The following is a 13,578-nucleotide window of genomic DNA, read 5'->3' on the forward strand; positions in this document are numbered from 1 at the left end:
TTTGTGCATGTTTTGATGAAACTACATGATTTTAAAACATCCACAAAAAATAAAAAATCTATATAATAGAAGCTACATGTTATAAAAAATAAATAAATACATTATTACTTTACACATCTGAAGCACTTATTCACAGAAATGAGACTATTTTCTCCCAAAACATCCTTAAAACAGACACTGTCCTCCTTTTGGACACTTCATTGTCCTCGGTGGATGCTGCTCGTGTCTGTAACACAGACTGACCACATACAAGAATTTAACTCAACAAAACAAAAATAAAACAAAAGACAAAAATGGATAGTTAATGTACAAAAACATCGAATTATCTTCAACACGTAGTAAATCAGAGTTCATTTAACCTGAGTACATTTAGTCACAGGTAAAATATGCTCAGACTCTTTCTATCTCTGGCTCTGGGTGGACATTTAAACTAAAATAGTTCAGTCTGACCCTCCACTGGGACCAGTCTGTCCTGAGAGACTCTACCAGCAGCTCCCAGCTGCAGACAGCACAGCTCCCAGTTTACCAACAGGTTCACAAACCCCTCCACCACGATAAGGTAGTGACTCACGGAGGGGACAGATGATTGGCTGAAAGAGATCAACACGGTGGAAAGTCTGGAGCAGATTCACAAACACGTACAGAAAACTGAATAACACACGAGAGACCCGTCAGGCGTTCAGAGGTGAGTAACGCTTCTCATCGACCGTCTCTACATCAGCATCTGGTTTCCTGACTCTACGTCCCACATGTTTCCTGAGAACAAACACAGCAGCTGAAACGAGCAGAGCAAGAACTACCGAACCTACAGCCAATCCAACAGATAGAGGAGTGGAGTTTCTCATTTTCTGGGTTTCCACTCGAGGGTTTATCATTTTCTGGGTTTCCATTGGTGGAGATCTGACGCTCTGAACCTGAAATTCAAATAAAAGTTGTTCAGGAAAATGACTCATCAGTTAAATAACCTTCTGTGTTTGTAATATTTGACTTTTAGGAATCAACATGAACTAACCTGCAGCTTCGACCTGACACACACACACACACACACACACACATCCACACAAAAAGAGAAAAAACACCGTACGATATTCCACCCCTGTATATTTCGTCCTTTACAGGTAAATTTATATCTGTTTAGTGTATTTATTATCACATTTTACCCTTCAGTTCTATTTTGGCGGTTTGGTCGTCATGTGTGCTCTGACCTCCTACGCCCTCTGCCTCCTCCTTTTGTCTCATTCCTTTATTTTCAGCAAACCCCCAACCAGGCGGGCAAAAGCCCGGAGCTATCCCGCCAGGTTCAAGGTCTATCTAGTCTAGTCTTCGGCGCCAGATTGTTTTTTCCGCCTCACCCGTGATCTATGGGCCATCTCTCCTGAGATTTTCTGCACCTATTTCTTGCTCTTGTTGCTGTTGGAAGAGATATCATGCTTACCTGTGTCTTCTTTGTTCCCTCCAGTGCCTCCCTCCATCGAGCTCCAGCACCTCGCTGCCCAGCCTCTCGTCCCTCCCGTCCACACCGGAGTTCCCCTGCCTTCAGCCTACCTCTTCACCAAGTCTCACCAGTCTCACCCATCTCACCAGTCTCACCGGTCTCACCAGTCTCACCGTTCTCACCAGTCTCTCCGGCCTTACCGGACTCACCAGTCTCTTGAGTCTCACTGGTCTCACCAGTTTCACCTGCCTTACAGGTCTCTCCAGTCTCACCGGCCTCACCAGTCTCTCGAGTCTCTCCGGTCTCTCCGGTCTCACCAGTCTCTCCAGTCTCACTGGTCTCACCGGCCTCAATCTCTCGACTTCACTCAACAACAAACTCTGCGGCTCTTTTTTCAGCTGACAGCTCTTTTGTCTCCGTGAATCACTTGGTTTGTTTGACTCATTTAATTTGGATGTTTAAATCTGTGTGTGTGTGTGTGTGTGTGTGTGAGATTTCTCTTCAGATTGTGTGTGTTGTGGCAACAGCAGAAAGTGAAATTATCACATAACATCTGAAACATTTGAGGCGGCAGAGATTAAAGTCAAACAGCAGCAGGACACTCAGAGAGGACAACATTTGACACAATTAATAATAAAAAATCAAACTTTAATTATTTCTTAAATCATTGAACTCAACAATCTTATATTTGGGACCGGTGTCTCCATGGCTTTTAATTCTTTCCACACAAAAATGTTGCTCAGCAAAGATGGAAAATACAATTTAACTATTTAATTACTCCTTTAAATCCAGAATGAATTATTTGGGGTTTTTTGGGTTAAAAAATATTAGAAGGAGGTATTGAGGAACAAAAGAGGAAATGACCCAGAAGTTGGTGATAAATCTGTCAAAAGTACAAAAATTATTTGAAAATTTGACAAAAAATATTTTAAAAAGTAAAAAAAATTTAAAAAAAATAAAAAAGTAAGAAATAAGCTTAAGAAATGCTTAAAAATGTTTAATAATTCTGTACAATAATTAGTTCACTGGACATGAATCTACTAATCTCTTTTTTGCATCCTTCTCGTTTGCTACGCCGATAATACGTCTTTCTTTGGTGCTCACGCTTTCAGTAAAATTAACTGAATAATTGAATTCTGGAGACATCGTGTGTCCGTAGTGACAAAAGTTTAAGCATATAAACGTATTTGTGCGTGTGATCTAAGCAGCTGACTAACGTTATCTCCAGCAGGTCGCCAAAAACACGGTTTAATACTTCCAAATAAAAATGAGCTGCATAGTAACCACGGTAACCAGAGCGAGCCTCTAATTGAGACAGGTGTTTATTTGACAAAACGTGTCGCCGCTGTCGGCCACTGAAAGGGACGGGGCCTTTAATTGGGACGAGGCTTTGATTTGAGACCAAGTACCTGAAAGGTCCAGTCTCGATAATTTCTAAAATTATGTCATTGATAAACAAACTTCATTCATGTCGTTTCAGCAGCGTCATCAGTGTTCAAGTTAAATTCATCAGCACACAGAAACACTGAAAACATTGAACTATAATTAAACATCTATGATGCAAATAAAAGAACAAAAGGTTTAATCTACTGAATAAATAAAAACTTTCGCTTTATAAAAAAGCGAAAAAACGTTTTTGGGTTCGTTGAGTGTTTCTGAGTGAGAGATGAGCGTGTGACTGCTCTGCCTGAACTTTAAAGAGAATTACGCCATCTCATGATCAGAAAGATGACTCAGCTATAAATGATTCAGCTGATACTCGATCCAAACATGGCGGAGGCGTGTTCGAGCAGAGGAGACCGTCTGTAGGCAGGAAGTAGACGGTCAGCTGCTTCATGTCGCTCTCTCCGGTAAAGTTACAGTACAAGACGAGCTGATCGCACGACTCTGCGTCTTTCAGCGGTAAACAACAACATCTGGAGCGGAGACATCTGAGTCAGGGCAACTGATCACCCTGATTTTACGAAGGAATTGTCTGATTGATTCTTTGAGCCATTAACACTTTATGATAATAACAACAACAACAAAAACAACAAAAACAACAACAAAAACAAGACTGACAAAAACTGACAAATCAGGTAAGAGTCCGAGAATTCCAGATGAGCGACCTGCAGAGAAGAAAACAGGAAGTTTCAGCAAACCTCAACTCTACAAACACACCTGTAACTCTACAAACTCTCCTGTAACTCTACAAACTCTCCTGTAACTCTATAATCGCACCTGTAACTCTGCAATCATACCTGTAACTCTACAAACACACCTGTAACTACAAACTCACCTGTAACTCTACAAACTCACCTGTAACTCTACAAACTCACCTGTAACTCTACAATCGCACCTGTAACTCTACAAACTCACCTGTAACTCTACAAACTCACCTGTAACTCTACAATCGCACCTGTAACTCTACAAACTCACATGTGACTCTACAAACTCACCTGTAACTCTACAAACTTACCTGTGACTCCACAAACTCGCGTGTAACTCTACAAACTCACCTGTAACTCCACAAATGCACCTGTGACTCAACACACTCACCAGAGTCTGTAACTACAAACTCACCTGTAACTCTACAGACTCACCTGTGACTCCTCAAACTCACCTATGACTCTACAAACACACCTGTAACTCTGCAAACTTACCGGTAACTCTACAAACTCTCCTGTAACTCTATAATCGCACCTGTAACTCTACAAACTCACCTGTAACTCTACAATCACACCTGTAACTCTACAATCACACCTGTAACTCTACAAACTCACCTGTAACTCTACAATCACACCTGTAACTCTACAAACTCACCTGTAACTACAAACTCACCTGTAACTCTACAAACTCACCTGTAACTCTACAAACACCTGTAACTCCACAAATGCACCTGTGACTCAACACACTCACCAGAGTCTGTAACTACAAACTCACCTGTAACTCTACAAACTCACCTGTGATTCCTCAAACTCAACTATGACTCTACAAACACACCTGTAACTCTGCAAACTTACCTGTAACTCTACAAACTCACCTATGGCTGTGACCTTCAGGTGGATGTGGCATGTGAACGGCTCGCTGGGTCCTGTCTTGGTCATCACTCGACACTTGTACTTTCCGGTGTCGTTCGTGTTGACGTTCTTCAGAACAATAGAGGCGTCTCCGTTCGTCAGCTCTGGATCTTTGAGCTCCACTCGACCACGAAAAGTCGGGTGCTGATACTGTTGATAGGATCGCTGGTTTCTGTAGAAGAAGACGGAGGCGTCTGACGGCAGGTCGGATCTGCTCCACTCTACCAGAGTGACGGGGGACGCAGTGTGAGCGAGACACTGCAGAGTGACGTCCTGTTCGGCTATTACCGTTAACTCTTGAGCGTCTGAAACAGAAACAATAAGACACACGGCGGTGAGCTGAAGAACACGCTCCAGCAGCCAGAGCAGCTTTTTAAAATCGCTCTCGGTGACAGTGATGCTCTGTGTCCCTCGCTTCACTCAGAGCCACACCTGCTTCACACGTGACCAAGTAAACCTGTCATTCAGGTGTGGAGTTGGTGTGGTCATGTGATGCATGCATACGCCATAAAGTCGATCGTGTTAACGTGTTAACACGATCGACTACATGAAACACACACGCTCTGCACAACGTGTGTGTCACCGCCGTGTGCCCACAGGACGTCTGTGGAAGCTGTGAGCGTGATATCAGACATTGGTCGGATCACAGACCTCTTGTGTGGCACTACACACACACACACACACACACACACACACACACACACGCGCAGACAGTGAAAGTATCCATATAAATATGAGGAGAGTTAAACATTTCTCAGGTATTAAAGCAGCCATGAGCACAGAGCTGCAGCTGTTGGCAAAGTCTCGCTAAAAAACAAAGTTCTGCTGCTTCAGCAGGAGGAGCGGAGGAGAAGTTATAAGAAAACGAAACTTAATTACTCCTGTGACACATTCAAACAGACCTAAAAAGTTAAGTTCAGTAAACATGCAGAGATATATACACATTAAAAGATGTATAAGAAAGAAAATGACAGAAATACAGAGCCTTACAATACACACGCACACGCGCACACACACACACACACACACACACACACACACTCCTCACCTTCTGCAGACAGGTAAACTATCCATGCAAATATGAGGAAAGTCAGACATGTCTCAGGATTTAAGGCAGCCATGGGCTCAGAGAGGCAGCTGTTGCTGTTTCTCACCAACAATGAAACCAAAAACAAAAAAATTCAGCTTCAGCTGCTTAAGTCACACAGGAAAGGGGCGTGGCCTCCTGTGACATGTGATTTCCAAGAAAATGAAAGTGAAAACTGTTGAAGTGAGATGTTCAAATGCAGACTTCAAAAGAGAAGTTCAGCAAACATGCAGGAAAATATAAACCTGAAAAGATTTAGGACAAACTAAAAAAAAGAGAAATTAAAGCCCTGCAATAAAAAGGGTGCATGTCAATTGATACACACACACACACACGCACACACACACACACACACACACACGCACGCACACACGCACGCACACACACACACAGGGTCAAACATTTTGCAAAGACGTAGCTGTAACGTGACTCTATGACGTACAGAAACGAAAAATGGGTGTTGTTTCTTTTCCAGTGATGCCATCAGCTGATCAGATCAATCTACTGTTGAACTTTCATTCATATCAGATCAATACTTAAAGATTATCAGATAAAAACGGGTTAAATTCAGATAAAAAAAGAGAAGAGGGGACCTGTGAGTAATGTCACTTCCGTCATGACATTGCATGTTTGAATAAATGTGCAGATTTCACAGCCAAAATACTGATTTTCAGGTATGAAAGGAACATTTTGCACTATATTTTGATTTTGCTCATTTCAAAGCACCACGCTGCTTAATCTGTTTTTCAGAAACGTCGGCTGCTGAGACAAAGACAGAAAAAGAGGATCAGCACGGCCTCAGAAGACAATGTGCAGCAACAGCAAGTCCTGACTGTTTCCTCCGCTGATGCCTCAGCAGACGTTTTCTGGACTCTGAAGTCTGCACGCGACTCAGAGTTATGCCAGTCGAATCAGCCGTGACTGTGCGATGAAGTTATCAGCTATTAGTTTCAGTGTGACAGCAGAACTAACGTCAAAATTCAGTGAGATTTACAACCATAACCACTGTCACTACTGCGGGAAACCTCGATCTGATTTGATGTATTTCTAACACGTCCCAAAACAAAAAAAACCAGAGAAACTGTTACACAAAAGCATATATATATGTGTGTGTATATAGCTATATATATATGTATATATATATATATATATTTGCAATAAACTTGTGTGATTCTGATTTTGAGACAGCGGGTTATGTGGCCATTATCTTGAGATTATGATAGTCCTTTTCTCGTGTAAACGACTTATTTTTCTCAATATCTCAAGAAAAAGAAAGCTGGTTTTCTCGTGATAACAGATTAACATGTCTCGTTATCTCAGGTAAACGAAGCCCGTTTTGTCGAGATAAAGACAATATTTTCTGGTGATTCAGAAACAAAACATCCGGCTGGTCACTAAATAAAAAGACAACATGCCCATCCCCCACACTCATGAGGGAAGTTAAGCCTATTTTTGCTTGTTTGGTGCTTTTGTAACTCTGAGGATTCGACTTATGATTACCAGCCTGTTCTGTTTTCTTAATCACCAGAAAATTATATTGTTATCTCGACAAAACAGGCGTTGTTTTCCCAAGACGAGGTAAATTAATCATTTTTCATGAGAAAACCAGCTTTGTTTTCCCGAGATAACAAAAAAAAAAAGAGAAAACGAACGGCATCAATAACCTTTATAGATAAAATTGTCTCGGGATCTCAGGTGAAAATAAAATGTACACACAGATGTCCTTTTAGGGCTTCGGTGGTTTGGACTCAAATTGAATGTCTCTCAAAACGGCTCAAAGACGTTCAGAAATGATGGCAGACAAAAGTCCTCACTTTGTCTCTCTGGGTTCAAATCAAACGTCTCAGAGGGACACGGAGGACAGTACATAACTCTACATTAACTTAAAAGTGGCTTAAATTTTAAACCAACCCGCAGTCTAACCGCAACTGACACACACACACACACACACACACACACACACACGGGATTCAGGATTTAACAAATATAACTCAACAGCACCACATGACAAAATGGGATTTCCTGTCATTACAATATAGGTTAATAATAATAATGATAAAATGTATTCTTGAGGCGCTTTTAAAAACAAAGAAACAAGTGCTTAACCAGGATTTAAAACAATAAAATAAAATAAAACCCTTTCACTCATCCTCCAGCAGTGATCTTTGTATGATCACAGCTGCAGTGCAAACAATGAAACAATGAGCGTCTAAAAACAAACTGACTGCTAACGAAACCACAGAAGTGTCACCTATGAAGAGGAAGCGGGTGGACTGTGAGGAGCTGAAAGCTCGCTGATGGTTACTTTCATGTCATAATTGTTGGTGGCACAATGGGACAAACATCTGCACAATGGCTGCTCTGTAAGTACGATCTGTCTGTCCAAATCTGAAATCTGAAATCTCACGAGAGATCATGAACAAAAGATAAAACAGCATTACTGAAGATTAAGAGTTTACAAGAAGAGAAATCTTGTTATGCGTTAAATAATATCGGTTCACTGCGATGCAGAGGAAGTAACACCTTGCTGAGGTCAGTTTCTGCTGACTGCGTTTATGTACAATCAGGAAAATGTCAAAACTGGTCTCAACATAAGTTCATATTTTGACTTCAGATGATGTTCATTGATTTAAACAATCTTTTTTTTGCATTGGTATGTCTTTAAACATTGTGCAAACAAGACTTCTTCTGATGAACATCCGTAAAAGTGAGACGCGATGCATTCGTCTCAAAGTCATGTGATGTCATGTCTCCTCTCTTCAGGTCTGACTGCAGCGCTGTGCTGCACCGCCACTCCAGGTTAGTCACTCTCTCCTCTGGATGTCCAAAACACGCCGGCTAACTTTCAGGAATAAAACATTTCTTTGACAAGATGTTCAGAAACTAATGCCAAACTGAACCACAGATTTGAACTGACTGTTATAAAATGCATCTTCCCTCCAGCTCGTCTGTCCCTGAGTCCCAGCAGCTCTCAGCTGTTTGAGGGACAGTTTGTCTCTCTGAGCTGTGAGGACGAGGACAGCTCTGATGGATGGACTCTGAGGAGGAACACAACCAGAGAAACCAGAGCTGAATGTGACCACTGGGGAAGATCAGCTGGTTCTTCTTGTGAAATAAGCGCCATCCTCCTGTGGGACAGCGGGGTTTACTGGTGTGAGTCCAGAGAGGGAGAAACCAGTAACAGCATCACCATCAGAGTCACTGGTGAGGTCAGACTGAGGAGTCAGAGCTGATGAAACTGTGTGAACGGGTGAAAAGCTGCAGTTTGTCTCTGTGTTCAGATAAAAAAGTGATAATATAAAGTGTGACGGGTCATTAGAAACATCTGTATTTGGTGCCTAAAAGGCTGCTCAAAAAACACCACCAGGTTACTACAACACACCAACATTTGGTGCCTAAAAAGCCGTTTAAAAACAGTGGCAAGTTAGTTCACAACGGCCATTATAGGTTCCTAAAAAACCGCCAAAAGACAGCAACGAGTGGCTACAAACCACCAATATATAGTGGCTCAAAAACTGTGACAGGGGGCTTTAAAACACCAATATCGACCTTTTCAAAAAGGTGGTTGAAGGATTGAAATAGGAAGTCTGTGTTCACACAGTCCAAGTCCAAACTGAGGCTTTCCACGTCAGCACGTGGAAGAGCAGAGAGGTCCCAGAACAGAGCGATGGTGCCAAATATCATCCTGCAGACACAAACAACGTTTTCTTTGACCAAAGTGGTCCTGACTGAAACGCTGTGGTTTGTGTCCAGATAAAAACGTGATCCTGCAGAGTCCGGTCCTCCCTGTGACGGAGGGAGACGACGTCACTCTGACCTGTCGGACAAAGACGTCCTCCAGCCTCTCAGCTGATTTCTATAAAGACGACTCCTTCATCGGGACCGAGCCTGCAGGTCACGTGACCCTCCGCCATGTTTCCAGGTCTGATGAAGGCCTCTACAAGTGTCACATCAGCACTGATGGAGAGTCTCCGCCCAGCCGGCTCTCTGTCACAGGTCAGAGGTCACCTTTGATTTCAGCTGCTCATTCATGCACACATTTACCTGACCAGGTGGGATTCTCTCTGCAGAAAAACCTGCAATCACAGCAATGACCCACACATCGACTCAGCCGACATCTACAGCCCCGCTTACGTCTAAAGCCCCGCCCATGCCCGAAGCACCGCCCACTTCTGAAGCCCCGCCCGCTGACTCAGAGCCCCTCCCCCTCATGTTCACACTGCTCTTCCACCTGGTGGTGTTTTGTCCGTACTGCATCTCCACCGTCATCATGGTGTCTTTGTATCGAAACAGGTCAACAGGTAACAACCAATCAACAATCAATCACAGTCAAAACTATTAAAATTTAAAGATCTTGTGGAATTTTAACCAGCGCAAATAATGTTTACGGCACAAAAAAAAAATACTTCCATAAAATATTAAAAAATTGTTCAGCAATCGAGAGGATGTACAAATTTACTTTCAAATCGTACAATCGCACCACCAGGAGACATTTTCGTTTATCAATTTGCTGGGTGAAGCTATCAAAGCTAAAACAATGTCCAAACATAAAGCAGTCTAAAATAAAGTATAAAAACATCCAACATGGTATAAATATAGTTTAGACGAATAAGCTGGTTAATTAAGGTGACTTATGGAGAAGGGGGATTAAATACATTTTGTTTCCCTCTCATCCTTTTTGAATGTGTAGACCAAGTCATCATGTATTTAAATAAAATAAATGATGATGATGATGAATGATGTATTTAACGAATGTGACTAAACTCAGGAAACAACTTACCTGTCTCCATGGCAGCAGCTTCGTCCAAACAAGCAGCGGTGAGATCAGCGGAGGACTGCGGCGACATTGAGGCGGTCTGCACGGTGCATCACTTCTGAGCTGAACACATCGGAGACACATCAGTGAGACGATTTCGGTTTGTGGCTGACAGAGCGAGACGTCCTCCTCATCTCTGTGGAGGGAGATCGCTGTTTCACAGAAAAACAGTAAAATATTCAGAAATACAGAAATTAATACACAAAAACAGTATGAATAAATGTGTGAATAAATACATAAATAAATAAATAAATATGACAATAAAAAGTACTGGTTGCATTGGTTGCATGGTACCGTTCTCAGAGCGTTTTTTAGGACCAAAACTTGCGGGCTGAGAGGTCACTGAGGGATGAAAACCCCAAAGTTAGGATTTCAGCTGTTTATGAACATTTTTCTGAATGACATGTTGCTAATGTTGCCATCGTCCCAGCTAGAAAGTTTGATTATTATTATTTTTTATTCACAAAATTAACAACAAAAACAAAAAAAGAAAGAGAAGCATTATTTCTGACAAACATAAGACTGAACTAACATGTTAATTACCCTTTTTTCCACTCTTTTACAAATTTGAATAAGAAAAAGCTCTTTACAGGATTTTTGTCTTTTTATTTTGTGTTTTTTTTCTATGTACCTGTTTGTATCTTTGAGTTTGAACTTTTTGCTGTATACTTGTACCCTTGTGTATCTTTAAAAACATATTGTATTAAAAAAAATTCTGTTTATTTTATGTAATCATTTTTAAATATGTTCATGTGTTTTGCTGTTCATATTTTAGTTTTTTACATGTTCTGTTATTATGTACCTTATGTTTTGCTAATGTTCATTTAATCATTAAATTACTGGATTACTGGATACATTTCTCTCTTTCTTTGCGTTCAGCACTCAAGAGTCACTTGATTTGTTCTCAGTTTCTGCAGATTTGTTGTTGATATTTTATCTACAAAAATTTAAACAAAAAAACCCAAACTAAGCCAATGCATGAAGCTTTATTATTACTGTCAGAATGACGGATGAATGAAGATATCATCATCAGTGGTTTGGCGTCATGCAAATTACCATCTGATTTCCCTCACAGAGCAAAACAACACCAACAGTCATCACGACTCCTGGTCACAGCTGGCGAGATTTTGTCGGACTTGAAAACTGATTTCAGAGATAAAGAATTGTGCACAAGGTGGGTCTGTTTTTGCTTTTTGTGATGGATTTAAGATTTAATATTTACATTGAGATGAAAGAACATTTGGATTTACAGAATACAGAAATGACCTGAAAACCATCGACTATCATTAATAATGTCAGCTCGGTTTAGATTTTGTGTTTGGCTTCGCAGAGAGAAGAAAAACAAAACTGAATGCACCTTTTTACCGTCTTGTTTCTCACTTGGAAAGAGTTAGCCGAGGTGTGATCACTGCGCAGATAGTTTTATTGTTTTACACTTGAAAAATTTCTGTTTATTAAATATTGGTATATAATAAGTCCTTCTTCTCTGGTGCAGAAACGTCAGTTTCAAAGATTAGTTTCAACAACAAGCAACTTGAAATTGGTATTTTCTGCCTGTGAAGTTTATCACAAAATATATGTTATATGTATGATATTGTGCAGACTGGTTTTCACTCTTTGAGACCTGGACAGGAGGGCTTGATTTCTTTACAAAACATGGGAAAGAGGAAATGAGCAATATACAAAGAAATGACCCAGAAATGAGGAAAAAAAAAGTAAAAGAATCGAAAAATGAAAAAAAACACAGAAAATGAATTAAGTCAATGAAAGTAGAAAATATTATCAATGATAAAAAAAATTTAAAGCTTTTGAAAAGTGCATTTTGTGCGCAGAGCGATGTGAGTAATATTAAAGACGGCCCTAAGGGTTAATAAACAAACAAACAAACAAACAAACAAACAAACAAACAAACAAACCACTAAGCCTGGCATCAGGACTTAACCTGTAACTCCTTCTGATGCTCTTTGCATCTTCTTTTTAGGTTTTCAACCATCCAACATGCAGGTCAACATCTCCAAAAACGCCTCTCTCCGCTGCACTTCAGACCCAAACTATCCGGAAGTGATAACATGCTTTGAAAACCCTCAAACCATCATCATCTTCATCACGTTCAGCCTCACCAGCCTCCTCTTCCTCCTCCCGCTCTACGTCCTCATCCTGTGGATGGGTTTCCGTCGATGGAGGCGTCGCTCGTCTGTGACCGCGAGCCACACTGATGTCATCACCTTCTACATGGTTGCCATCGAGATTTTTGGAGTTTTGGGATCTGTCATTTACTCTGCTGCCATCTTGGCTTGCAGCACGTCGATGATGACGGCTGGGTATTATTCTCTGACCTTGACTTACCCCGGACAGACTTTCTTTCACTGCTTGACCTGCTTGGAGCGCTACCTGGCTGTCGTCCACCCCGTCACCTACCTGGGGCTGCGACAGTCCGGCGGGGTGAAGCTCAGAAACATCAGCATCGGTTGTGTTTGGCTGCTGTGTTTTGGAACGACCGCTCTGACGGTGCTGACCTTTCCCAATTTCCCTTCTTCTATTTTTTACACCATCTACACCTGCACCTTAAGTGTCGTAACTTTCTGCAGCTTTTCCGCACTCCGTGTTTTGATTCGTCTCGGCCCGGGGAAAGCAGAGAGGGAACGCATCGACCAGTCGAAGAGGAGAGCTGTCTATACCATCGTGATCATAACGGGAACGCTGATGATGAGGTTTAGTGGGCTGCTGATCAGCAATATCATATCTGACTTCAATAAAAGACTTGGAAACAGTGGATGTGATGCCCTGATGGTCGGATTCTGGCTGTGTTTGCCCAGCAGCCTGGTTCTCCCTCTGCTGTTTCTGCACAGAGCCGGAAAACTGACATGTTGTAGTCGCAACACGAATAACAGTAAAAACTAGACACTATCATCAGCATAAAAATGAAAACTTACTCCATGATCATAGATAATTTTTCCAAGTAGCAGCATGTAGAGACAGAACAACAGAGGACCAAAGGTGGAGCCCTGCGGAATACCAAAACCAGACATGAGAACAGTCAGTAATAATAATAATAATGATGATGATGATAATAATAATGATAATAATAATAATAATAATAATAATAGTGATACTTTAATCATCATCATCATTATTGTAGTTACAACAAGCACAAACAACAAATGGAAAAACTTTACACTGA

General features: G+C 41.3%; 3 protein-coding genes across 5 annotated transcripts; 2 read left to right on the top strand and 1 right to left on the bottom strand.

Annotated features, from left to right (window-relative positions):
* Positions 1-2,062: 2,062 nt before the first annotated feature.
* Positions 2,063-5,703, bottom strand: LOC148185787 (uncharacterized). The gene is made up of 3 exons (XM_088073565.1): positions 5,543-5,703; positions 4,458-4,799; positions 2,063-3,543 (listed from the first exon to the last, which is right to left on the bottom strand). Exons 1-3 carry the CDS (start codon positions 5,613-5,615, stop codon positions 3,431-3,433), a joined length of 528 nt encoding a protein of 175 aa, XP_087929691.1. The 5' UTR covers positions 5,616-5,703; the 3' UTR covers positions 2,063-3,430.
* A 2,141-nt stretch (positions 5,704-7,844) lies between these two features.
* On the top strand, positions 7,845-11,251 carry LOC121965364 (high affinity immunoglobulin epsilon receptor subunit alpha-like). Of its 3 annotated transcripts, none has more exons than XM_088073508.1 (6): positions 7,845-7,944; positions 8,345-8,380; positions 8,525-8,785; positions 9,335-9,577; positions 9,652-9,882; positions 10,350-11,251. In XM_088073508.1, exons 1-6 carry the CDS (start codon positions 7,914-7,916, stop codon positions 10,457-10,459), a joined length of 912 nt encoding a protein of 303 aa, XP_087929634.1. In that variant the 5' UTR covers positions 7,845-7,913; the 3' UTR covers positions 10,460-11,251. The 3 variants fall into 3 exon arrangements, with proteins under 3 accessions (XP_087929634.1, XP_087929635.1, XP_087929637.1); XM_088073509.1 differs by having other exon boundaries at positions 10,377-11,251; XM_088073511.1 differs by having other exon boundaries at positions 10,380-11,251.
* Positions 11,252-12,395: 1,144 nt separating this feature from the next.
* Positions 12,396-13,298, top strand: LOC148185788 (uncharacterized). The gene has a single exon (XM_088074042.1). It carries the CDS (start codon positions 12,396-12,398, stop codon positions 13,296-13,298), a length of 903 nt encoding a protein of 300 aa, XP_087930168.1.
* The last annotated feature ends 280 nt before the right edge of the window (positions 13,299-13,578 follow it).

The sequence above is a fragment of the Plectropomus leopardus genome, chromosome 23 (assembly GCF_026936395.1).
Source record: "Plectropomus leopardus strain MGB_pleo_1.0 chromosome 23, ASM2693639v1, whole genome shotgun sequence".
NCBI classification, from domain to species: Eukaryota; Metazoa; Chordata; class Actinopteri; order Perciformes; family Serranidae; genus Plectropomus; species Plectropomus leopardus.

Excerpts from the sequence above, each read along its gene's own strand:
- LOC148185787 (XM_088073565.1), bottom strand. The coding sequence starts at position 5,615 with ATGGCTGCCTTAAATCCTGAGACATGTCTGACTTTCCTCATATTTGCA. Across the intron at positions 4,800-5,542 it reads AGTTTACCTGTCTGCAGAAG|ACGCTCAAGAGTTAACGGTA; the intron begins GTGAGGAGTGTG and ends TTTCTGTTTCAG. Across the intron at positions 3,544-4,457 it reads CCTGAAGGTCACAGCCATAG|GTCGCTCATCTGGAATTCTC; the intron begins GTGAGTTTGTAG and ends TCTTCTCTGCAG.
- LOC121965364 (XM_088073508.1), top strand. The coding sequence starts at position 7,914 with ATGGGACAAACATCTGCACAATGGCTGCTCT. Across the intron at positions 7,945-8,344 it reads ATCTGCACAATGGCTGCTCT|GTCTGACTGCAGCGCTGTGC; the intron begins GTAAGTACGATC and ends TCCTCTCTTCAG. Across the intron at positions 9,578-9,651 it reads CAGCCGGCTCTCTGTCACAG|AAAAACCTGCAATCACAGCA; the intron begins GTCAGAGGTCAC and ends TTCTCTCTGCAG.
- LOC148185788 (XM_088074042.1), top strand. The coding sequence starts at position 12,396 with ATGCAGGTCAACATCTCCAAAAACGCCTCTCTCCGCTGCACTTCAGAC.